General features: G+C 40.2%; 1 protein-coding gene across 1 annotated transcript in view; it reads left to right on the top strand.

Annotated features, from left to right (window-relative positions):
* Nucleotides 1-13147: 13147 nt before the first annotated feature.
* Nucleotides 13148-27194, top strand: part of LOC127044523 (macrophage mannose receptor 1-like) — an 88971-nt gene continuing 74924 nt past the window's right edge. Inside the window, exons 1-4 of the mRNA XM_050939492.1 lie at nt 13148-13322; nt 18420-18821; nt 20314-20487; nt 26283-26447. Of these exons, the coding sequence (XP_050795449.1) occupies nt 13262-13322; nt 18420-18821; nt 20314-20487; nt 26283-26447 (802 nt within the window). The 5' untranslated portion in view covers nt 13148-13261. The remainder of the gene's footprint in view (nt 13323-18419; nt 18822-20313; nt 20488-26282; nt 26448-27194) is intronic.

Raw genomic sequence — 27194 nt, 5'->3', positions numbered from 1 at the left:
AAGCAGAAATATTTTATTTTTAGTCTCTAGGAGCCTTACCATGCCAATGGATACAGTACTGAATCCATTGCAAGCTTTGGAACTTTGAAAGCAGCAGTTGAGGTAGGAAATGCATGTTGTTTTTTATTAATCAGTGTTTGGGTTATTTACAAAAGGGAGACGGGAGATAAAGGCCAAGGTAAAAAGTCCTGAGAGATGCCCCAGGAAATATTAATGTGAATATATTATAAATTGGAAACTATAATTTGTGTTGGAATTGTTCTTTTATAGCCTAGAGTGGAACTTGCTCCTTAATCATCATTGGTTACTCTCACCTAAGTTAAATTTTGATTATATTTTTAGAAAAGGATAGCCACATAGTGTTCTTTAATAGCTGGTTTGCACAAAAAAATGGCTTTCCTGCCTGTGGGAAAAATACTTACAAAATTCCAAAACGCAGGGTTATGCCAGAAAACTGCACCCTTACGAAAACAGGGTCTGGAGGCTCCCTTCATAGTGGAACCATTGCTACTGAGCCATGTCAGTGGGGTGGGGAAGAGCTTAGTGGGCATGCAAAGCTACTTACCTCCGTGGGATGTGTCTGTGTCCAGGCTTGCCGCAGCCTGGACCCAGGAGGTGATGCCAGAGGATACACTGCTGTGTGGATACTACTGCAACACTTTGTGTTCTGGAAAGAAACACTCCTCCCTCTCCTGCTGTGGAGCAGGACAGTGCTCAGGTTGTGTTCTGCTCCCCAGTATTTTAGCCTTCATGAGGTTTCCAGCATTTCTAATTTGGATAAGCTCCCTCTCCCCCCTTCAGGGTTTGATAAGTCTTGATCTGGTTTTCTGGGAGTACTGCACATGACGCTGTCATCACAGTACTTTGCAACTGAGTTTTTATAATTAGGAGCATTTCATAAGTGCCATATATGAATCACCATGGTCCGTACCAATATCAATCACCCCAAATAATACCCTTCTGCATGTTTGTTACAGTGGTAAACTGAGGCATGAAGAGATTGTGATTTGCCCAAGGACATTCAACAAATTAGTTACAGAGACAAGAGTAAATCCTAGGAGTCCTGAATTCCAGCCCTATGTGCACACATTGGACCATGCTTCTTCCCAGCAAGTGATTGTTGCATAAATGCTTTTAAAATCTCTTGGCTTAGATCCTAGGCATCTATTCTAAACTATTTTCTTTACAGATTTTATGCATGTTCTGACTGTTACCTTTAAAAATATTCCCAAGGAAATTCCTCGTGTCTGTTACATAGTGGTACTAGTTCTGTTTTGACATCTTGCTTTTAAAAAATGTTTTAAGTATTATGGTTTAGTTCTAGTGATAGAAAAATAGCTGAACAAATAGCAGTGATGAGAGCTACATTCTCCTTATGCGCCGATCAGGTACAGCCTGGACTGGGACGAAAGTGCCAGTACGCTAAAGTGGTTCAGTCTTTGTTTATTCAAGCCATGGCATTTCAATTGAAACTGTAAACCAGACAGAAATGACAAACCCATGAAAAAAATGCAGAAATTGGGCTTGCTTTGGTTTAATTGGCTTGTGAGTTTCTTGTTGGCTAGTTTTTCCTTGTATCTTATTGCTTGTTGTAGCTTGTTGCTTTTTTTTATCAGCTCCCGACAAGCAGGAACAAAGGGGGGCAATCAGGGGTAAGGGGGAGAGAGTCAGGGGTGCACAGAAGCCCCACCACAGTCTCCTACAGCACTCTGGAGGATCTAGTCACATATTGTATTTAATGTGTTCCCACCTTTCTTACTAATTTTTGCTCTTTCTGCCAATTTTTGTAAATTTCTGGAAAAGAATGGTGAATTCCCCAGAGCTGCTGTTTAATGGATTCTGGCCCAATTCAAAAAGACTGTGCAGGAGCCAAGGCAGGTGAGTGAAGGACCAGCTCGCTGCCATCACTTCTCATGCCCACCACCTCATCCTCATTTCTCTCCAGCTCGGAGTGTTGGGGTCAGGATCAGGGGAACAAGTTGAAGGGGCTATGAAGATGGGTTTACAGCCTCTTGGAGCAGTGTTGTCCTGAAGTTGAGTTGTGGGCAGGTGGAGGAGGAAAGAATAAGCCCACCAGTCTTACCTCACCTTACAAGCAGCATACCGCAGGTCCACCACCTCCTCATCCCAGCCTAGGGCCAGCCCCAAAAGCACCCCTCACTCCAGCAGCTTCCTTCATTCTAGCAGGCCCAGCCTCCCACCCCAGTATCACCCTTCTCACACCAGCAACCAACATCACCCCAATCTTTGCTCTACCTCAACCCCAGGAGCACCAACCCCCCATCCCACAAATCACCATCATTCATGCACATTTTTTTAGTCAATAACCCATAAAATTAGTTTCAGATCCTCATTCCACAATTATCTTTACTTGCAAAAGAGTGTTGGTTGTAGTGGGTTGTGGAATGGGTTTTCTGCCATTTTGTGGGTCACAGACCTAAAAGGATTGAGAAAAATTTTATCAGTAGGAAAATATGATTTTTTTTGTGCGTGTGCGTGTCCAAACTGACATTTTTCTGGGGCAAACTGTTGACTTACTTTTTTGTTTTTGGTTTGTTTAAATATTTGAGTTTGCAGATTGAAAAATTCAAAACCAAGATTTTGTTTAGAGCTGACATTTCAAAATGAAAACGGATTGATTGTATTTCAATTTAAAATATCACTTGGTTTTAGGGTTTGGGGTTTTCCCCTTTCTCTCACCCTTTTTACTTTCTGCCCCCAGCCACCTTTTTTCCTCTGGAAAAGGAGAAGGGGGGAGGTTAAGTGTGAAGTTGGGGGAGGGAAAACACTTACTGTTTTTCACCTGGAAAGAGTTGGAAAACAGTAAGAAAGTGGGGAAAACAGAATTTTGAGTCTATAAAATAATGTATTCTTTTGTAAAGTTCTTAAAATTATTTTTTCAATATTTCTATTTTTTTCATGTAACAGGCCCCAGCGATTAATAGTTAAATAATACCTTCTCTAATCTGTCAGGCTTTTTAATTTAATAGTTGATATCACTGAGAAACTTGGTAAATTTTCTCTGAAAGAAAGGCTCAAGACTCGAGTAAGATTCTAATTCCTACAAAACTGTAAACCAGTATGTACACTTACCTTAGAAATCATTCTTATTATGAAGTGTTCAGACTTTTTATTGGTCTTAAAAAGAAACACATACAGTAAAATATTATTACCAAATATTTACACATGCTAGTGAAATTACAAGGATAAGTAATGTATATATAGAAACTGATAAGTAGGATGAACTGTAATATATAGCCTTAATATATAATTATACAGAAAAATATTAGAAGAACATTATTAAGGTTTCAAAGTCAAGCCCTCAAAACTTAGGAAGTGCCAGCAGTTCGGTCCCATTGTGCATATGAATTAGGACATGGTCTTTGATTACATGATCCTGTCAAGGTTAGACTCAGGACTCACAGTTTGACAGACCACTCTGTTTTATTATTAGCACAGCACTCTGCTAATAACACCCAGATAATGTGAGCACCATGCAAGACACGAACTATCTTATTTATACAGATAAAAAGGCACGAAGGTAACAAGATAATAAAGGAAGCAGAATCTGATAAGTTTACCTGGGCTAGGCATGCATATCTTATTTCCTTACTAACTATTACCGATCTTCTGTTAATGTTTTGCCATTAGCACAATTGTTTATGCCTAATGTTTCTTTTCCTGGCACCTGTATTTCAACATTTCTTATTTCTGCTTAAAGGTACATACAACATTTCTTTAATCCATTCTTATTTTTACAATATAATTCATTCTACTTTCACAATCTCATACTATTTTTGTCATAGGACCCCTCCCTCATTCAGTGCACAATATGGACACTACTCATTTGATGAGTAGCTATTCAATATTTTGCATTCTCCTTATTGTTCAATGTGTGGCCCCAGGCCTTGTTTACTGCACACTGTTCAGACATTACTCAGAAGATAGAATTATTAATTTCCTCATAGGCTTTTCTTTGGTGCCCATTGCTGTAGTATCTGAGTGCTTCACAAACCATTAATAAAATATTTTTCATACCATCCCCATGACATATAGGGAGGTTGTTGTTCCTATTTTACAGATAAGAAATTGAGGCACAGAGAGATTAAGATCCAAAGTATCCACTAATTTGGGGTACCCAATTTGAGACAACTTGAACCTGTCCCCACTGGCTCCCAGTCCCACTCCTCAGGTTCTTCATCCAATCTTAGTATGTTGTGTCCTCTACCAGCACCCAAGCACCTTGTCCCATCTCTTCTTCTGGTCAGTCCTAGTTCTCCCCAAGCTCCTCATCAGATCTTAATATCCCTCACACACACACTGGCTCCCTCACCCACCCTCCCTCCTTCCTGTTTACCTCCTCCTCCTCCCAGTTGCATTCCTCCCTGCCAGTCTTTATTCCCCACCAGGACTCTCTTTGTCTCGAGGCTTGTCTACACTACGGCTTAAGTCAATGTAAGTTACAATGTGAAAAAGCCCCCATCCTGAGTAACATAAGTTGCATCAACTTAGAGCGGTGTCCACACTGTGCACTATGTCAGCGGGAGACGATCTCCAGCTGACATAACTTCCGCTTCTCATCGAGATGGAGTAATATGGCTGATAGGAGACTGCTCTCCCATTGGTATAGTGTGTCTTCACCAGACATGTTATAGTGGCGCAGCTGCACCAGTATGGTGTGATAGTGTAGACTAGCCCTCAATCTATTTCTCCTGCTCTACACACAAATACTCCCAGATCAGGCTCTTGTCCCCTCTGCATTTGTATCAGGAAATTTTCTCCTCCATGCTGCCTGGGCCCAGAGGGGTCAGTCCTTGAGAGCACAGGAGAGACAGGCTCCCTGCTCTAATATCTGGTGCTCATCTTGGTCTGATTCTGCAGCAGCCCAGAACTGCAATTCCAGGGAAAGTCTTGCTTGGCCCTGGGCTGGAGTATGCCTAGTGTGGGCAGAATTTTTTAGAGAATTTAGCTGTGAATCTCTAGCAAGTTTCTACTGAGCATGTGAAAACTGCAAGTTTTCAAGATATTACAACTTGGCCAAATTTGGGTGAATTTTTCACAGGGTCATTCTTGACACAAAGGTCATTCTCTTACCAAATTTAAAGTCCCTTGTCCAAAGCATTGGTGTACTAGAGCATTTCAAAGAAAAGATTACCTGAATTTTTTTTCTAACATGGGCAAAACAATGTATATTTCACCTTGTTCTCAGAAACAGCTGCCCATTTTCCAAAAATATTCAGCCCAAGGCAGACACCTGGCAAGATTTTTCTTTTGTCCAAATGTTTAAAAGTTTGGCCAAGTTATAAACCACTGAAAACAGAGTCTTATAATGGGAACTATTGAGCAACCTTAATAATAAGGGGTGCTCCCAGCACTTCCTATAATTTTAGCTCTACACAGTGAAACATTCATGTCTATGTAGATGTAAAGTCTTATGTTCTTTGTAGCCAACAGCTTCAGAAGCATGATTAGACATACTGAAGTCTAACATCTAATGGATCTAAGGGCTTGTCTACACTTAAAATGCTGCAGCGGTACAGCTGCACTGCTGTAGCACTTCAGTGAAGATGCTACCTACATCGAGAGGAGGGCTTCTCCCATTGCCAAAGATAATACATCTCCCTGAGAGGTGGTAGCTAGGTCAATGGGGGAATTCTCTTGTTGATGTTGCATTGTCTACCCTGGGGGTTAGGTTGGTTTAACTGCATCATTCAGGGGTGTGGATTTTTCACACACCTGAGCAATGTAGTTATACTGACCTAATTTCCTAGTGTAGACGAGGCCTAAAATGGGTGTACCATTCAACCAGTAGTTGGGTACTATACACATACAAATTCTGAATCTGACCTTCGGAGGTACTGAGTGTCTCCTAGGAAGTTCTAGTCACCCTCAATTCCCACTGATTCTGGAGGAGTGACAAATCCAATGTCTTTGTATAATAGGCAAAACATAAAAAAATAAATTTAATTTTTAGAGCTGTGAAAATTGCCTTCTGGCAATTCTGAAAAATTAAAAAATATGTTGGGGTTGAAGAGAGTTAATTTTTTCAAAATTCTCAGAGAATCAAAAAGTTAAAAAACAAAAAAAAAAAACAAAAAACCCCCCCCAAAAAACTTATTTCAGGTTAAAAAAAAAAAAAGGTTTTTTTCAACCTGAAACAGTGTCCTGCTTTGATTTTGAGCCTTCTTAACATTTTAAAATAAAAAAGGAAACATTCAAACAAAAAATCATCCTGAATAAAATGAATTTAAATGTTTAATTTTGAAAATGTCAAAATGAAATTATTTGAGGATTTTAGAATTTGTTTAGGTTTTATTTCAAATGAAACAATCCAGAAAAATCAACATGAATTCGCAAAATGTTCTAGTGTTTGCAAATCTGCATTCTTCTTCAAAAAAATCATCTCAGGGAAAAAAATGTCACCTACTGTAATAATGATATCCAGTGTTGGATATGCTGCAGATTGCCATTTTGTGGATCTTTCATGTATTTAAAAGGATACTTATTAGAGAGAGGCAGAGATAGAGATAGAGTTGATTGAAACTCAGAATTTCTGTTCTGCAGGAAATTCCAACATTTTGATTTTTTTGTTGTTGTTCCAAATTGGAATGAAAATTTGAAAATTTCCAAAATTCCTATGAAATGAAATTTCACAAAACTTTTGTTTTGGAAATACTGAAATGAACTTAGTTGACCAAAAATTGTCAGTCAGTGCATTTCTGCATTTAACCAAATCCATATTTTTCAAGTGAAAAATGTCAGAAAATTTCCAGCCAGCTCTGAGTAGAGTGTGTTCAAGAGTTCTCTGAGTAAGACACTTAATCTGGCGTTGTCCTTTAAGCTGATATAACTGCAATGGTAAATACAGTCTACTGAAACCTGAGACAGCATTTTCCTCAAAAATACTACACATTGTCTATGCTTCAAATATTGAAATACCTTAGCATTGCTTGTATTTAATTTAAATTCCTATAATAAAGGCAAGCTCTTTCCCTTTAAATGTTTTTTTCTGGTTATTGTTTAATATAATAATCCCTTCGAGATGAAAGTGAGATCTGTTTCCTTACCCAAATAAATGTCTCTGTCACATGTGCACAATGGATTGTGAAACAGTTGCTCGTCATGAGCATGAAGTTGCTGGCATAGATTTTCATTTTATGTATAAAAAGGACATTGAAATGTTCTTGCTGTTCATGCATAGCCAATAGGATATGACTTTTTGACTCATACATTTCTCAGGCATTTTCTTGTCACACAGGAACATACAAATTGCTATACAGGAGTAGATCTGTTGTCTAGTTAATCTGTAACTGACAATTATGGGAAAACCTGCACATGGGGAAACTTCTTCATTAATCGACTCAATTAGAGGTTGGCTTTATATCCTGAAGGATGAGGGGGTCCACCCTTCACACATTTTCTTATCCTATGAGGTGTAATTATGGATGGTCTCATTCACATAGCCGTTTGTTCTTTCTTTGAGTTCTAAAAACCCTTGGCCTCCGATATCTTGTGGCAATGGGTTCCATGGATTATGCTCCAAGTTAAAAGCGATGAAGGAAATATATTTTAAGTTTGTCACCTTTAAATGTCTTTGGTAGTTGTCTTGTTCCCGTATTATGAGAGGATAAATAGGAGTGCCCGACTAACCGACTCTATTTTATGTACTTCTATCATGTCCCCTCTTTCCCATCTCCTTTTTAAACTGCCTTTTCATTCTCTTCTGATATGGAAATATCTTCATGCATTTATTCATTTGTATCATCTTTGAACTGCTTGTATTGCCTCTATATCTTTTTTTTTTTCATATGGATGACTAGAACTGAGCAAATTATTCAAAACAAGGGAGTGCTGTTGATTTACATAATGTTACATTAATTCCAATGTTGTTGCTTTTCTATTTCTATTGCATCCTCATAATCACTGACTTTTGACATTTGAACCTCATATAAATGTTATTGCTACACTGCAATTTATTATTGATGATTAAACATATAAACATAGTTCATGTAATGTTGCAACTTCAAAAATTATGGACTATTTACTAGGCCACTGACACATTTACTGGGGTGCAGTGTGGCTTTAAAATCCCAGGAAGGGTACAAAAACTGAACATGGCAGTGAAGAAACCAGAAGTGCCAGAGGGCTATAGAGAGGGAACCCTTGTTTGTTCTTTTTTACTTTCATAGGCCAGTTACAACCTGAATCTGAGAAATGGTAAACTAGAACTAGATTGTAGAAACATTTCACAGTCTTTGGTGTATTTATGTAGTGTTTAAAACAAACTAAATTTTTAAAAAAAGTTTCTCTCTCCTCTTTGCAGCGAGGGGATGATGTTGGAAGCTCCTTTATCTTTTTTAAACGATCAGACATAGTGGATAAAATGGGATGAATTAGTTCAGTCCAGAATGGCTAGCTCTGCCTAATGGGATGTTAATGGAGCTCGTGATAGCTCAGATATTTCTGAAAGTGGAAATCAGTGCTTTGATTTTCTTTTTCACTCAGAGAAATATTCCCCTCAAAATTCTTCTTAGAATGTATGATGTCCCCATTCAGTAAAAAAATATGTGCCACAATAAGCCCAAAAATAACATTCAGAGAAACTAATAATCCTATCTGGCATGTACAGGACAGTTAACTTTGGCATTTCCTGACTTTTCAGTGTTAATGTACTTCTAACACAGGGTTATCTTTTATTTGAATTATGTATATAATATGCAGACCTGACTAATGCATTTTCCTTTGACTGTATGTTCCACTATAATGTGAAAGCAAAGTGATTAATAGTAAATCATCAATGTAGTCTCACTAGATGTCCTCTTAGAGGTATAGGCTTAGGCATGGCATCAAAAAATGTATCTGGATATACATCTGGGAGACTTGGGAAATAATTCTGTTCACCCTGAAGCAGAATGGACATTAGGCTTTAGGTCTGGGTATGATTTTAATTATACAGATCTTCCCATTTTCCTGTTGACTGTCAAAAGTCAAGAACCACTTTGACTTCAGTCACACCTTTCAGTGTACTTTGCCAGGGATACTGTCATTCCTTATACATACAGGCTGTTCCAGAATTAGAGCTGGGCTGACCTGCTTCAGAAAAATGTTGGCCCTTCCAGTCCAAACATGATCTGGGAGAGGTGGCTTCCTACACACACAGAGAGAGATGAAAAGTTTATATCTATCTAGAGTATGTGCCAAATGCTGTCCTGTCATTAGCTGTTCGTTATATCAGACTTGATGTGTGTTGGTGCCTCCATTTTACTATAACCTGAGACTCAGTTGGACCCCGTGGTCCATAGGTAGCTCTCCTGGGAGAGCTAAAAAGCCACTTTTGAGCTATACTAGTTTGGAATAAACAAGCACGCAGTAGAAGTTGCTCTTTCTTTATCTTGTATTGTTTATCTGTAGGCTTCACACATATGCTAGTCTACTACAGCTTCTTCGTATCCCCTCCGTGTATTAGTTACTCTTCTCCACAAACCTGCCCATGTGTTGTGTACATGTGGGTAAGTCGTGTGTAGCTAGCCTCACTAAATCACCCAGATCTGACCAAGACACTTTCACGGGAATTATACATATTTACACCAAGATTGAATATAATACAAATTGCCCACTGCTCCGGTGATCTATAGCCAAACAAACAGCAAGACTCCCCAGGCTTGGAGGTCGGGTTTCACAAATATGTACAGCTAGGACAGCTGCTTTAGACACTCCTCCCCATTAGGAGGCTCAGAATAACTCATTCTAGCTCAAGCTGAGTTTTCTTGGACTGCTAGTGGTTAGTAAAAAATGGCAGGATAGTTTAGGAAAATAATTCCTCCCTCTTTCAAAGATTCTGTGAATCCTTTCCTATGAAATCTGAACGAGCGGGCTTTTCCAATGTGATGGATTATGTGGGAAATGCTCATGTCTGTACTGTACTGTCTGTATTTGAGTTAGAGGATAGACTCTTAGGGGTAGGTACTGCATCTTCCTGTATCTCCGTACAGTGTTGAGCCAACGACAGGCATGCAATGCACAATAAATAACTGATGCCTAGTGCATAGACAGAAAGGGAAACTGTACAAATCCAAATATTTCTTCAAGATGCAGTTTCCAAACTGACAATTAATATACACTATAATAATCTGGACTTTCAAATGTGTGTATTTGACTATTGCCAGTAAAAATATGCCTTGTCAGATGGCCAGAAATATCTACTATTCAGGAAGGGAGCATTATTAGATTTCTTTATGGTGGGAGTTAGTACCCCTGCTGAAGATGCCTAGAATGACCCTCTGCCTGTCTCTCTCCCAGTTATTTCTCTCCCTTTCTGGGCCAGAGTGTGCCTGATCATTTTGTGGGTGCATAAATGTGAGTGAGATCACAAGGAGACCTTGCCTCACCCACCTTGCATGGCCTGTATAAGGGCCAAACATAATTAAAGTCCCTGAGTGAAATCCTAGCCCCACTGAAGTCAATGAGTCTATGTCTACACAGCAACCGGACACCCATGGTTGCTCCATGCCATCCGACTTGAGGCCCTGGGGCTGGGGTTTCACTGCTGTGTAGACATCTGGGCTCTGGATGGAGCCAGGTTCTAGGACCCTGTGAGGTGGGAGGGCCCCCAACCTGGGCCCAGCCCATGCCCAGAAGTCTAGCTGCAGTGAAACAACCCTGCAGGCCAAGTCCTGCAAGCCTGAGTCAGCTGGCATGGGAAAACCCTGGGTAGAAATACCCTGAGAATTTTGTCATTGACTTTGATGGAGCCAGGAGTTCACTCTCTGTGTTCTAGGAAGCACAGGAGTGGTCCCTCTATTGTCCCCCTGTAGTACCCTCAAAGGAACAGGAAGGAGATTCATCTTTTTGCTTTCCTCCTCCATTCCAGTCCATACAGTGAGGCCAGCTTGTAGGGGGCAGTATGCTGCTCTCCATGAGTGTAGCAGCAGGGATATTCACCCTGTGTGCACTGGGAAGCCTGCTTCCCACTGCTCCTGCACAGAGCTAGGGCTCCACAATGCAGACTGTGTTCTACAGGCACAACTGAGCTCTCTTCCAGTAATGTTGCCTGAATTCCTTGCAGATCACTGAGCCTGGCTGAGCTTACAAAAACCCACCCACCCAGCAAGAAAGCTTGTGGGTGGTTTTTAAACTGTGATGCATCAGTCAGATTAAAATTTCTGTTAACACTAGAAATAGTCACAGATATAAGAAGAGGAAAATGTGTCTTCATTTGATTTATCAAGGAGAGGTCAGGAGGCTTTGCCTCAATGTTGAAAAGAATAGGTGCACTCTTTGAACACTGAAAACTCTGGTTAACTTCATAAGGATACACAAGGAATAGAGGATCAGGCCCTAAGTAGTTTGATTTCTGACAAGTGCTTTATTGTACAAAAACAACAATAATCAGCAACTATTTTAAAACAGTCTATAAGATCATGCTATGGTGGCCAGTAATTAAACATGTAATGCCACTGCATATATTAGTCAATTGACATACCAAAAGCCTGCACATCCATATACTGAATGTCATATCATTGAAGCACAATGTAATCTATATTGTATTATGAAAATTAATATTGCTGACTTGTAGACTGTTAGGGCTAGATTCATCAAGGGACTTAGGTGGTGTGACACTCAGAGTCACACAACACCTAACTTTTAGGTGCCTAGGAAATCACTGGAATTCACAGAGCCTCAGTTTGGTGCTCCAGCTTCTTATACAATGAATCAAGAGAGATAGGAGCCGAAGACTGGGATACTCAAAAGCCAACTTGTTAGGCAGCCTCCTGCCAAAGTAAGTCAATGGGAGATGCCGAGGACAGAGACGTGTCCCAAGCCCTGACCCTCTGAAGGAATTTGATGCCTAAATTCAGTCTGGAGGAGGCAACTATTTGTACTTGGGATTCTCAACTGAGAACCCGATCTTGGGGCCAGGCGCCTAAAGTGTTTCTTGCAAGAAGCAAGCAGTAGAGGACTTTCTTTTTAACTTCCAGCCTAGCGATTAGAGTATTCACTGGTTCAAGTCCCCCCTCCACCTGAGTGGGAAGAAGGAATTTGATTACAGGAATCTCCCAAGTCTCAGGTGAGTGCTCCAGCTGCTGAGCTATGGGATATTCTGATACCCCCAATCTCTCCTGTTGAAGCTGTTCCACTTTGGATAAATAATTAGTCATTGGGCCAGAGAGAGAGAACAAATGGAGAATGCCTCTAGGGTCTGGTGGTTAGAGCACTCATCCAGCCTGTAGGAAACCCAGGATCCTGTCCACCTGCTCTAATGCCTATTTATTTTCTCTCAAAGTGGCATTCCATTTTGAATTACCTCTTCATTTCTAAATGTGTTTTGGTTTTTTTCTTTTGTCCCCCACTTCCCTCTCAAATCCCTTTGTTAGCTAGATGCTACTGGCTATTGCCCCCAACAAAGCAAAAAATGTCAACTTTTATCAGGGTTGCTAAGAAAATTGCTGGGTCAAGGGGAGTGTAGACGCCCCAGAGCCTTTTGTACCACCTCTACATCCCCCTCCCTACTGCTTCCCGATGTCCTGCCTGTTTATGGTTCGGTATCACTCCATAAATGCTGTGGTGCACACACTTCACTTCGGCTGAGTGAACCTCTCAAATTTTTTTTTTTTAACATTTCAGTTTTCAGCTGTGCCGTAATCCTCCTGTGCTACTAGGAAACATGGAGTTTAGAAGCAAATCTTTTCACACTCCAAATATATCTATATACTATTAAAGGAGAGGAAGAGATATTTGATACTCTAATGTCTAAAAATCCTATATTACAGCCATTTCTAAATTCAGGAGTAACGAGATTACAAGTCAGCATGGTGAGTATGTATTTCAAGTTTAAGGCTTAGCTTTGAAGGCAGGGGGGGAAATCTGCTCTTTCGCTGTCAGTTGGACACTTCACGCTCACCAGTATCCTCTTTTGAGGGCTGATTTACTTGGAAAATCACTAACAAAGTCCCTGAAAAACTGCCCTCATCTGTCATCACTTTATCACCTGCCTTTCTGTTGGAGACTCTTCCCTCAGCAGAGAAATTAGCTTAGGAAAGCAAAGTTTGAACTGTGAATTCCTGTTATTTCAAAACACCCCATGTGACAGGATATTTCCTTATCATTTAGAGCACAGAGCTTTCCCCTGATCCATCAGCCCTTCACAAGTGCTGAGGACCTGCTACCTGGCTCACTTCAGAAATATCCTCATGATAGAAACTAATCACAGTTCTTCATCTTTCATTTTGGTGGCGGGGAAGAAAATAATCAAACATTTGTGATGACTCTCTCCCTGCTCCTGGTGTTTCTCTCTCTCATTCAGAGTGCCTTTCAGCTGCTGGGTAAGTATCTGCTCTGTCTGTGCTGTGAATGTGGATGTTGGTGTGGAAGTGCATCTGTTCTCATGCTTTAAGACACACTTTGTGTTGCAGAGGCTTATCATTCTCTGTTTATCAGCCTTGATGTACACATTTTACACTAATGTGGTAGAAATGTTTGCCCCTCTTGCTGTGATCTGTGGAATCCTCTGTCAAGTGAAGGAGAGGATTGACACACACGGCAGTGATGAGCAGGAGCAGAGCTGGGTGGAGGGGCAGAGACAGAGACTCTTGAAAAGGCTCCTGATGGGGGAAACAGTTAGAAGCAGTTGTGACCCTGCTGGAGCATGGACAGTATAATATGCCCCTTCCTATTCAGAGGAGCCATTAGTTGCAAGTCATGTACACAGCTCTGCTGCCAATGTTTTGCTGCTTCTAAAGCAATAAAGCAATAGCTTATTTTGGAGTTCTGGAGACCCCTCTCCTATGCCCTTCTCCATTATCCCCCCCAAAATGCCTTGCTGTCTCTACAAGCTCCTCCCTCAGCTGCTTCTCTTGTTCTGCCCTCTTGAGCATCTGCCCCCCTTCTCTTTCCTCTGTTGGTGCTCTATCTAGCTGCACTCTTGTCTCCACAGCACTGAGGGACCCGGGACAAAATGCCTCTGGATTTCTGAGAGATTTGGGCCTAGCATCCTGTAACTTTTAGCCCAGAGGTGGAGTCACAACTTCAAGGCACCTATATCCTCTGCTCTCTGACCTGTTTTTCACTGAAGAAGCTCCTCTCTCACACCCTATGCTTTGGCTAAAATATTTCGTTTGTGTTCCTATCTCTAGAGTTGTTCTTTCTATCCCAGTCTCTCAGTAACACAGAAGCAGAGTCCCTTTTTTTCCAGTCTGTGCCAAGTTAAGTATTTGAAGATCAAGCAGCTATGTGCCTGTTGGAGCCTCTCACCAGCAAAGCAAAATTCTGATTTCCATTAGCAAGCCACTTCTTTGACTAGATCTGTGGCCTCTGTGGGATGTGACACTAAACATTATGGGCCTAATTCTGATATCAGTTGCACTAGTTTTATACTGGTGTAACTTTATGGAAGTCAGTGGTGTTACTGCTGATTTATACTGGGTCAGAAAGGTCAGAGTTGGGCTCTGAGTGCCCCAAGTTGCTTACCTGACTTTATTCAGTGGTAGAATCCAGACTTACCCCTTAATCACACCACAGAGGGGATTTGTGCCTAAATAATGTGCTGTAGGGATATATGATGATCTCTGACTTAGCTGGCTGAATAATTTTCAGCAGGTGGATTTGGGATGGGGTGGGGGAGTTTGGTGCTGTTTTTGTTTTTTAAAACCTGGCTATATCTACCAGGTTTATTAGCAGCACAACTCAAAACACACACAAAAAGGGGATTCAGAGGTAACAACAGAGGACCAGAGGTCCTCTAACTTTCAAAAGCAGCGGAACCCTATTTTGTGTAAGCCTCCCACCACCCTGTGAATGATCACAGTTTTGTGTAAATTAATATATTTGTGGTTAGATGCTGATATATGTTTGGCTGCATATGTGTGTTCCCTCTGTGCACCACCCCAGCCTTGCACAGACAGCTGGCATGGCATACCTTGAGCGAACTACCCAATGACCACATGATCTGTTAAGGGATGAAGGCCCTCAGCCAGGTTTATTGTTGACAAAGTATGGTACTAGTATCCTGCAGACTCTACCTGACCACTAATATATGTAAACCAGTAACAATGGACCAGCTCAGTGAATGATAGGACTTCCCATTTCTCTTTAGGCCAGACAAAGATACTCCCTCTGAGATACATCTTTATACCCCGATACAAACAAGTTTGTACTGCCCCTCTGACATAGTTAGTTATTGCTGCCTGACATGGCTAGTTACCTCTTACATGATGGTTCGATCAAAACATCTCTATTGCATACTGTCATTCTGACCTTCTTTTAGGAGGGGTCAGTGTGTTCCTGTTATCCTTGGTGAATGTTTTTGTACCATCCTTGATATTGGGATGTTCTGGTACCACTTGATGTTGGGATGTGTTTACCTAAGCACTTTGTGCTTAGCACTTCTTAGGAATGTGTATTTCTGCAATATCAGTCCGGTTTTTTCCAGATTCTGTGAGCAGGTCCTTCCTTACACCAGGTCTCTAATACAAGGGCTTATGTGTTAGGCTATCTTCCTACTACAACCTTTTTAACACTGAAAATCTAGGCAGGTTGCATCCAGTCCTTTAACACCCCTACAAAGTCTTCACTGACCCATTGGCTGCTTGGACCTATCCAGTTTGAGAACTACTACAGTACAGCTTTATTTAAATAGTAGGGCTGTCAAGCGATTAAAAAAATTAATCACGATTAATCATGTGATTAATCACACTGTTAATAATAGAATATCATTTATTTAAATATTTTGGACATTTTCTAATTTTCAAATATATTGATTTTAATTACAACACAAAATACAAAGTGTACAGTGCTCATTTTATATTTATTTTTTATCATAAGTATTTGCACTGTAAAAAAACCCAAAAGAAATAGTATTTTTAATATACCTAATGCAAGTTCTAAAGTGCAATGTCTTTATCATGAAAATTGAACTTACAAATGTAGAATATGAACAAAAAAACCTGCATTCAAAAATAAAACAATGTAAAATTTTAGAGACTGTATGTCCACTCAGTCCTACTTCAGCCAGTTGCTCAGAGTTTGGTTATAATTTGCAGGAGATAATGCTGCCTGCTTCTTGTTTACAATGTCACCTGAAAGTGAGAACAGGTGTTCACATGGCACTGTTGTAGCCGGTGCCACAAGACATTTACATGCCGGATACGCTAAAGACTCATATGTCCCTTCACGCTTCAGCCACCATTCTAGAGGAATGACCAGTGCTTTCAAATAAGGATTCAGGAAAAGAAGAGGGGTGTTTCAATTGTAAACATTGCATATACTAGTTTACAATAACACTGGGTTAGCTGCTAATACAAAAGCATAATAAAATTAATTTATCACCAGTGATGATACTTACACATTTCCTTGCATTGTCTGGAAGTATAACTAATTGGCAAAAGGCAGCAGTTTGTCTCCAGTGCTCATCAGTTTTATGGGGTTTCCTAATGAGTTGGAAGCCAGAGGACAAGAGAAGGAAACCAAAGAATGGATGAGATAAGTCCGGGTCAGCTTTTTCGTTGAAACAGCAGGTTATTCATCTCTGGGTTATCCTTTCTCAGAAGAGTATAATCACTTACATCTTGGAGTCTCAACAAAAAATACAATACAATATATTTTGGAGCTAACCTGGCACCTGCCCAAAGTATTTGCAACTTGTATAATTAATTTTCTTTACAATTATTTTATTCAATAATTACCAATTACCCTGAATGCCTTAAGTCGTAAAAATTAATGTCTCTTTCTTTCTACATATCTGAAAGGGCATTTTAAGTACTGGACCAGCTTTGAGTTATGTTACTAACCATCAGACTGAACTGTTAAACAGGACAATGCCATTTTAAAATTCATGATCATTGGCTCAAGAGTGACAAACTCTTGAGCTGTGGACCGGATCTGCCCAGCTGGAAATAGTCTACGGGTCTCCATGATAGATTTAGATGTAACATAAAGCATGGGGTGTGGGAGGGAAGGAGAAGGAAATTTTTAACTCTTATGGCTGTGGAGGAAACCTTCAAAATGTGAGCAGAATGTGAACCTATGCATAAGGCCCTTTGTTTTCCATTTTTACTGATTTCTAGTGAAAATTTCCCAGGTTTTAAAAAAGCTGTTGTTTGTTTCTTTGTTTGGTTACTTTAACCAATCTTCACCCCCATTTTGGAAGTGCTGGAACTCTCTGACCCAGCTCCCCATCTGGTAACTGTCTTCTCTCCTTCTGGAGCAGGGAGGGAAGAGGTGCAGGAGGCAAGGGTGCCATCTCCTCATGCTGTTTCCTCCTCTTCTTCTACCTCCAGTCCCACTCTGGAAGAGTGGCAGCAGCTCAGTAACCTGAATGGCCCAGGGTACCAAGCTGCCATCTCTCCTTCCAGAGCAGGTCAGAAGTACAGAACAAGTCGAGTGCTGCTACTGTCAATCTCATGCCCTCCACATACACATTACTGGCTTTATAGCTAGCTTGGATAGTTCTCAGCAGTCAAAGCAAATAAAAGTCCTTTAACTACTTTTTGAGCTAAAACAGGTTGGAAATGAAAAACCGCATCTGACTGTGTTTCAGAACATCAGGTTTTTAAACATTGAAAAAAAACAGAAGAGCGTGATATTACCCATAAAACTGTGAAGTTAATGTTTTTTCACCAATTTTCACCCATTTTTTTAAAAAAATTGTAATACATTCTGGAACAATAGCTCAGGGAGGTGTTAATGATGGTACCCTGTGGTGATAGTTAAAATGTCAACACTGTTAGCTATTTCATTCTGTGCAAAAGCATGTGGGAAAGGAGGGTGTGTGTGGGGGGGAGGGGAGAATCACAGATCTACACAGTTTACTGGAGTGATATATCATTTGGGCACCATGAGTGGCTGATATTTGGCAGGTACAGCCACTCCTCCCACTCCCATTAAAGAAGGAAGCCCAGGGACTTTAGCGAAGATTGTCAAGGCATCAGCCTCACCCACCCACAGGGAAGCCCAGGCCATGGAGTCCATGAGTACTTTCAAACCTCACTGAATGGGAGCAATCTCAGGGAGCCCAGAGACTATGCACAATCATATTTTGAAGAGCTGTGCAATCTATAGTGCTTGGTGCATGGCTTTTAATGACTCCTGTGATCTTAGCTTTTTATTTTATTTTTTTTTCCCTCTTCCAGTTTGACTGTTGATTTAGGTCTTGGGGTCTGATTCTCTGCTGCCTTGCATCTTTTGCATTGTCATTTACACATATGCAAAATGTGTAAAATCAGAATTAGTAGCATTTTGTGCACACATTGAATAGGGGAAATGACTATTTAAGGTGCTGGGCAGTAAAGAATCATTCCTAGTTTAACTGAACAGTAGGTAGGACTTAACCAACAGTCAAGCATCAAAAGGCCCTTACTTGAGTCAACAAACCCTTACATTTAACTAAAATCATCCCCAGGCAATATTATTGTTTTGTTTTACAGATACCAAACTATTTTTAATATACAATGGAGATCACAAGCGCTGTGTAGAAGTTCAGAGTTCTAGTTCAGTTACAACTGCTAATTGCAACCAGGACAATGAGTCTCAAAAATTCAGGTGGGTCTCTGATCACCAGCTGATGAGTGTATCATTGAAGTTATGCTTAGGAGTACCATCAAAGAAAGACTGGGTTCCGATCACGTTGTATCCATGTGATAAGACAAGTGAACTCCAAAAATGGGAATGCAGAAATGAGACCCTTTTTGCAATCCAAGGCAAAGATTTGTTTTTCAACTATGGCAACAAACAGGAAAAGAATCTTATGCTCTACTGGGGATCAGGAGGATGGAGTAGGTGGAGGATCTATGGAACCACAGATGATTTGTGCTCCCGGTTCTATGAAGGTAATGTTCTGAAAATTAATCTCTTCATTCTGAACTAAATTCTTAGTGTAACCATTTGAACATTTTGATACCTATTAATTTTCTTAGTCTTGTAACTGTTCATTGAGCAGAACTCCCAATGAAATCAACAGGAGTTTTGAGAAGGGTCAATTTATTACAGAATATGGCTCTGTTAGTGAACTGACCTTCTAAAAAGCAATTCTGTCGAATAGTAGCACTGATTACACAAGAGAAGAATATGACACTATAAATACAGTATATAATGCTGCTGTTATTTGTACACGTATAGGAGCTTGTGCAGAAACACTGAGAATGCAAACTCAATCACTGTTATGTAGACATTCCCTCTTTGGAAATAAATATAGAAATATGCTGTGTTTATCTTGGAGTTTGTGTATCTGTTCATCTGTTCAGCTCCTGGACACTGAAAATTACTGGCTCATTACTTGAGGCAGTTCCCAGAGCTGATGTTTATGGAACATGTAAATTAACTGGATATTTTAATGAATTTAATTGTGCGTTTTTGTTGATATAAAGATATAAAATAATTGTGGCTGCTTCTTTAGGATTTTTTTTAACACATGAATTATTATGGGTCAGACTCTGATCAGTTTCTGATGAACACACAGGAAGGAGGCATATAAGAAGCTGCTCTTTCACAATCTGCCCCAGGGCTGGCTGATTGCAGTAGCACTCTCTAAGCCAGGGGTAGAATTAAAGCCCAAGAGAGCACATTGCTTGAAAGCAGGCAGGAAGGAGCTAAGGTTATGGCCTCACCATCCCTATGCACTTGACCATTGCTATCTCAAGTGTACACCAGGATGCTCTGGGACAGATTATACTTCCTGAGAAACAGTCTCTCCCAGTACTCCCCCATGGATAATGCTGCTCTGTACCTCCTCCAACACAGGGCTGTGTGCAAATCACACACCCACACATCCACCAGTATTCATTTAGTTTAGTAAGCCAAATCTTGCAGTCCTTACCAGGCAAAACTCCTTCAGAAATGAATGGGAATTTTATCTAAGGATAACAGAATTTGAGCCATTGTTACATATATGCCCTTCCAATGCATGTATTTCCCCCAGCTATTATAGTTAATAACTGAATTGGTTCATAGAACAAATGTATTTTGTGTTAAAGAAGTACAGCAATGATATTCTTAACTGATGGTAACGCCTCAGCCCTACTGACTTTTTGTATACTTATTAATACTGTACTCTGAAATTTTAAGAAAGGAATGCTTGGTTAATTCTGTTTAATGAACATTTTTAGTTTTTATTGACACTGAGAACTTGTTGAACTGAATTTCCTCATAGAAAAGGGGATAGGAAGTTTGAGAATAAGGAAATAGAATGTGGTATTATTGGCAACTCAGTGCTTGCACAGATTACATGCTGTGGCACGAAGTTCTGTCTACCACATTATAACCACAAACTTGGGCAGACATGGATTCCATATTTCATATTTTTTTATTATTCTATCTCCTTAGATATGTTTACATTGTTGGGAAATGCCAATGGAGCACCCTGCGTATTCCCATTCAAGTTTAATAAAAAATGGTATGCTGAGTGTACAGATGATGGTAGGTCAGATGGCTGGCTCTGGTGTGGAACAACTGCAGACTTCGATGCAGACAAAAAATATGGATTTTGTCCGCTGAAATGTAAGTTTTGTATGTTTTTTAAGACTTTCTGACATTGCATATTATTTTGCAAATTAACAGTGCAGATGTGTCACTCATTTTAATATCTTTACTGTACAATACCAAATTTGAGTTTTGTACATTTTCCACAGCCTTGATGTCCTTTCTAGGGAAGCTTATTAAATACTACATATATGTAGCTAGGACCCAGTTGTAAAAAGTACTGCCTCCAACTACACCCATGCACGATTATGAAAGCATGTATTTGAGCCTGTAGTTATCAGATTTGCTCATATAATAGGGCAGTTGAACACAGATTCTGTACTCAAGCATACAAAAGGATATCTGCATAATTTTGTGCAGCAGAAATAGAAGCTAGGGTCTTGTCTTGTTGTTATAGAAAAATATGTGATTTAAACCTAAAATGGTGCACAGAGTTTTGCAGAAAACTTCTATTCAGTGTTTTCTCCTGAAGTGTATTATTACTCAAATACAATAATATGTCAGATTGCCCAGTGTTTTGTGATCCTGTAAGGAAAAAACCAACTGCAATGCATAATCACAGTAAAAATAAGGAAGCTTCACTCTAAATTTCCTGACTTTAGTGCAAGTAAAAACCTTAGTTCTTTATTTAAAATAAAAAGCATAAGATAAAATGTATTTATTTAATCAGAACAACCCACTTTCGTTGAATTACTGACATTTTTTTAAAAAAGGCTGAAGTTTCTTCAAACATTTAAAAATATCATCTCTCTGCTGTGAAAATTTCTCATTTTTATTATCTAAAATATTAATTGGTAATTGTTTCAAAAGAGTCACTGAAAAGAGGAGTTTAAAAGAAAATGCCCTTTCATCTTTAACTATGATAAAAACAGGTAATGAATAAGTAAGTAGATGTTAAAAAGTAATTCTAAATTGCCAAGCTGGATTTCAGAAGTGGATCATTTGGAGAGATAACCAAGTAAGGAACATTATATCTTCTATAGATTTCTATAGGATGATTCAAAAACCCGTTAGAGGGATATCATGCTTTATAGGATTCTGGAGGAATTTCCATAGATCCCTATTTAGTTGTTATCGAACCCTACTGATTTCAAACTTGGTAATTTCTGCAAGACTTGTCCAAAAGGTCCATAGTCTTTAGAAGGCCTTTATAAACATGAGAGATCCTGAAATATCAGTAGGTACAAGCTACTCCCACTCATGAAATCAGCTAGATTTATTGAGTTCTTACTTCTCTGGTCTGCCTTCTTTCCACTATGAGGGTGCTCTTCCTTCTTTTGGCCCAGTGCTGAGGGCCCTTTTCCCTTTTTGTGTCCTATCAGTAGAGTGCTACCTGACTGTAGCCAGAGCCAAGAGAAACACATCTGTGTGATGTTGGGAAAACTGTGAGCTATTTATTCTGCCTTGATGACAGAATACAACTAGAATCATTATTTCAGATGGGTTAGGAATTAGGGGTTTAGAATGAAAGCCTCATCTCAGTCTCATTTGTAGCATCATGGCAGTGTTACGATAATAAAGCTAAGACTCTTTGAGAAAACCACAGCAGTTATAGGTAACTGTGCCTTCATTCTTTAAAGCACATTGTGCCTCCTTTTGCCTGCCTTGCATAATTTCCTCACATTGCCTTTCAGAAGATATAATATTTGAAATTATTTTTTCCTCCATGTCAGTAGCAGCTCTCTTAAATTCAGTACCAATAACATTGCAAACATTAATCCCATAAAGATGTCACACAGAGCAGGACTCACTTTAGTATGTGTTAACTATCTAGCATGCTCTAAATATATAGATGAGGCAGTATCTTGAAATTGTTAAAATTGTATTTGGTTCTTTGACATAATTCACGAAAATTCATTCAGATGATTGTTTGTTTTTGCAAAGAACTGCATTATGTTGATTGCTTTCATGTTTCCTTCCTGGTTCTTCAGTACTAGCAATTAAATATAATGTTTATTTGTGTGGTATGTTTTAAATAAAGATAGGCCTGAGCTGCAGAATTCATGTTCAGATCCAGTTTTGAACTCTCTCTCTGTTGTTGCGCAGTGTTTTGATCTAGAGTTTATATTTGAGTCTATTTCAATCCTATGGGTAGGGATGCTCTTGCCTAACAATTTCTTTGAATTGTATTAACTCCTTTAACAAAACAATTGATTTGATTTTTTTTTCCCATCAGAATAGGACAGAAAATACTCTTGACAGATTTTTTCTAAAACACCTCAGAGCCATAGTGGACTGTAAATTGATGATGTTGGGTGTCAAAAAAGGTGGTGTTCATGGCAGGCTTAATTATATCTAAAAGCTAAAGAATAATAGTATCATAACAGAGCTTTTTAATTATGGGACAACGTACTCAAATAAGAAAGGGCTATTACTCTGTATTAAACTACCCTGAGCAGCTGTATAAGCTGAATGTATTCAGTGCAAACAACTAAACGGTTACAGTTTTTCATGTAAATTTAGTGCTCATAAAAAAGATACTGGCTTGACAGCAATGGAGAAAACAACTCTGTTCACAGAATAGGAGAGAACAGGGCAAGTTTGTTCCTATTTCAGACTGTTCTTTCGGGTGTGTGTGTGTGTGTTTTACAGATAAATAAGACACAATCCCTGCCCCAAGACACTTAAAATTGAGGTCAGATAAGACATTATGTGGCAGAGTCAGAGAGCACCTCATGCAATGGGGCATGGGAAGGAGTCTTGTTATATGGCGTAAGGTCATGAGTGGAGCTGGCTGAACAATTAACAATAAGCACTTAATTTTGTGAATTTAGATATCTCTGGATCCTCTCACAAATTGTCTGCCGGTGAAATACCTACCACTATTACAGATTTTTTCACTGTTGGCAATTGTTCAGCTGTTTACTGCAAACATATGTTTAGCCTATGTATTTGTGATTTGAAACTCATGATGTATAACTGGTCACTCAAGTCATATGATATTGTTTCTTTTCGTTCATATGGATGACCTAACATTTATAAACAGTTAGAGGGACCCAATACATTTATCTGGGTCTTGGATCCTCTCAGCGAGAGGAGAGGGAAGAGCACTTCAAGGGAAGAGAGCTAGGAGATAAGCAGAAGGAAGATTTTAGGACACTTCAGACCTTTTCTTGTTTTCTTTTCTACCTGAGACAGCATTGTGTTTAGCAACATATATGAATCTCATATATAAAAATAGCTGGGTTCCTTCTGGAATGTGGGAGAGAGATAGATATATGACAAATTTATTGACCGTGTAGCGGAATTCTCTCAATTTCCTCTTGTAGTGATGCTGCCCATGGTGCATCTCTAGTAAGCATGCTAACAAAAGTGTCAGTTTCTAGTGGTAGTTTTGAGAGTGCTAGCACCTGTATACTGAGAAGTGAACTGAGACCACCGGCTCCCTTTCTATAGACCACTGAGCAGCTGATAGATGGTGAATTTTTTACTGCTATTACTAATATGGGCTGGAGTTGAACTTGCAATCTTGTGGTGACAGTTTGTGCTATTGATAAGTCCTCCAGGAAAAGTAGAGAGGACACGCTTCCTGTACTCTCTAAATGCAGTCTTTGGTTTCCCACGACACAGTTCCTGTTGGGAGCAGAAACAAAGAAAGTAGCTACACAGGGCAGTAGAAAGTTTGTGACCTGATTTCTGTACACATTTTCTGTTCATAATAAAGGGTTTATCTTGACACTGTGGTAATTGTCTTGTAGAAAAGTAGTTGCCAACAGACCAGAGCATATTAATACATCTAAAATTTTTTTAAACACTTCTTATTGGGTCAAACATATATTTTTTGGAAAAAAAATAAATAGTAACATCTATTATCTCCATGTTACCTCAAGTCAATACTCTCGGTGCCCCAGTTCAGGGTGCTTTTTTAAGCAGAATATATTGTACCAAGGAGATTATTCCTTCCTGTATTCATAAAACATCTTGGACATGGTCCTGTTTTTAGATACTGATATAAAAATTTGTCATTTTCCAGGAAAATGTATATTGCAACATATATTTTTGTTTCTAGTGTGTCAGACATTCTAGTGTGTCAAGCATTTTATGTTATCTGTAGGCTATCAGCTCCAATACAGGGAAAACGTGGAACTGGGTATTGACCTACTGACACTTAACATATATCTCCTTTGTCTTGAGTATTGTTTATTATAATGCTTTTTCTGATTCACACACTAAAGTTTTCTGAGCTCTTCTGAGAATAGGAAAAGGAAAAGAACCCATTCTCTCAACTGTTTCACAGCTTGCAAACAGAAAGCCTCTGATTTATGCTGCAGGAATTTCAGCTCTTCGGACACTTTCTCTTTTCTCATGATCAGCAAATATACAAGTTTCATCTCTTTGAGGCAAGAATTTTAGCACAGTGTAAGGCTCATATTTTATTACTGAAAAGAAGATTCAGTGTGAGAAAATTGGAAGTAGTTAGGCAATATGGGTCATTGGGTTCTGCACTGTCCCGTCATAAAGAGGCTTTGTCTTGATTTGGAAAAGTGGTTGAGTTGACGCTCACTTAGCTAACCCCTTCTGGTTAAGTCCAATGTAAACTCAATCTTTTCCCTCATGTAGATGCAGGCTAACTCCTTGAGCATGTTTTTAGCTGGTCATGTTCAAGCCTGGGTAGGGGCTTTACACTGCCTGAGTAATTGGCTGAGGGTTTGTCTACATCACAAAGTTGCAGCGCTGGTGAGGGGGTTACAGCGCTGCAACTTAGGAGGTGTACACATCTGCAGGGCATCACCAGCGCTGCAACTCCCTGTTTGCAGCGCTGGCTGTACTCCCGTTTTGTCTTGGGTGTAGAGGATCCAGTGCTGGTAATCAAGTGTAGACACTTACCAGCGCTTTTCTTGACCTCCGTGGAATAAGCAGGTATCCCAGCATACCTGAGGAAGCCTCTCTGGTAATCAAGCAGGTCTCCTTCCCCGCGGTTTGCTCCGGTGTTCTCCGAATCCCCCCCCAAGCGGGTCTCCTTCCCCGCGGTTTGCAGGGGGGTTCGGGGAACGCGAGAGCAAACCGCGGGGAAGCAGGTCTCCTTCCCCGGTTTGCTCTCGCGTTCCCCAAACCCCCGTGCAAGCAGGTCTCCTTCCCCGCGGTTTGCCCTCACGTTCCCCGAACCCCCTCTGTGCAAGCAGGTCTCCTTCCCCGGTTTGCTCTCGCGTTCCCCGAACCCCCGAGCAAGCAGGTCTCCTTCCCTGCGGTTTGCAGGGGGGTTCGGGGAACGCGAGAGCAAACCGCGGGGAAGGAGACCTGTTTGCACGGGGGTTCGGGGAACGTGAGAACACACCGCGGGGAAGGAGACCTGCTTGCTCGGGGGTTCGGGGAACGCGAGAGCAAACCGCCGGGAATGAGATCTGCTTGCAGGGGGGTTCGGGGAACACTGGAGCAAACCGGGGAAGGAGACCTGCTTCCCTGCAGTTTGCTCTCGCGTTCCCCGAACCCCCCTTGAAGCCGCCCAACAGCGCTGCAGTGTGGCCACATCTAACACCACTTGCAGCACTGGTTGCTGTAAGTGTGGCCACTCTGCAGCGCTGGCCCTATACAGCTGTACTAATACAGCTGTAACAACCAGCGCTGCAAAATTGTAGATGTAGACATACCCTACGAGTCTAACCTATTATATGTAATGAGTAGTTCAGTCAACTCTACTGTCCTGGCTTAGCTATGGAATAATATATAATATATAAAATATTAAAACACCTGTGATCCTCAGATCATTTTGGATCTGCCCCTGTACTACAGCAGTGGTGTTTGTACATTTATTCTATGTTTTATTTGGGTCACTCATAGAAACCAACAATAACATATCTTTCTTATCTCTACAGTTACAGGCATTGACACTCTGTGGTATACAGATCCACTGACAGGAGTCCACTACCAGATAAACTCCCAATCAGCCCTAATGTGGCACCAGGCAAGGAAAAGCTGTCAGCAACAGAATGCAGAATTATTAAGTATCACAGAGTTGCATGAGCAAACATACCTGGCAGGTAGAGTAACCAAATGATCACTACTGCAAATGTAGCAGTTTTTTATTCTGTATATTGCAACTATAACACTCGTATAGCACATTATATCTTCAAAGTACTTTATGCATGTTAATCCATCCTCATAATACTGTGAGGTAAGTAAGAAAATATTTTGATCATGTTACAATAGTCAGATGACAAACTTGTCTGTGCTTCCATTTTTTAAGCTTAGAAAAGAATTATTTTTTCTAATAACTGTGTCTAATAATATTTATAGCATATTTTCACGTAAGCTTTTATTTTTGAGTTAAAAATCCTGTTGAACACAGAAATCATGGCATAGGTGGGACCTCCAGGGTTTCCTGACACATTAAGTTGTTGACTTGTTGAATCTCGTCAGATTACAGCACCATACTGGTAGATTCAAGCACTGTTTCTTTTAGATTACAGAATATGAAGAGTCTTGCATCGTATCATCTAGCACAGGGGTTCTCAAACTTAATTGCTCTGCAACCCTCTTCTGACAAAAAAAAAATGACTACTCCACCTCAGGAGGAGGGAACAAAGCCTGAGCCTGTCCAAGCCTTGTTGCCCCAAGTCGGGGGGCCGAAGCCCAAGGCTTTGGGACTCAGGCATTGGCTTCAGCCCCAGGCCTCAGCAAGTCTAATGACAGCCCTGGCAACGCCATTACAATAGGGTCGTGACCCACTTGGGGTCCTGACCCACAGTCTGAGAACTGCTGATATAGCACATATTTAAATTGCATGA

This window comes from Gopherus flavomarginatus, chromosome 2 (genome assembly GCF_025201925.1).
Source record: "Gopherus flavomarginatus isolate rGopFla2 chromosome 2, rGopFla2.mat.asm, whole genome shotgun sequence".
Taxonomy (NCBI): Eukaryota; Metazoa; Chordata; order Testudines; family Testudinidae; genus Gopherus; species Gopherus flavomarginatus.
Note: the sequence above shows the minus strand (reverse complement) of the source record. Positions and strands in the feature narration are given on the sequence as shown.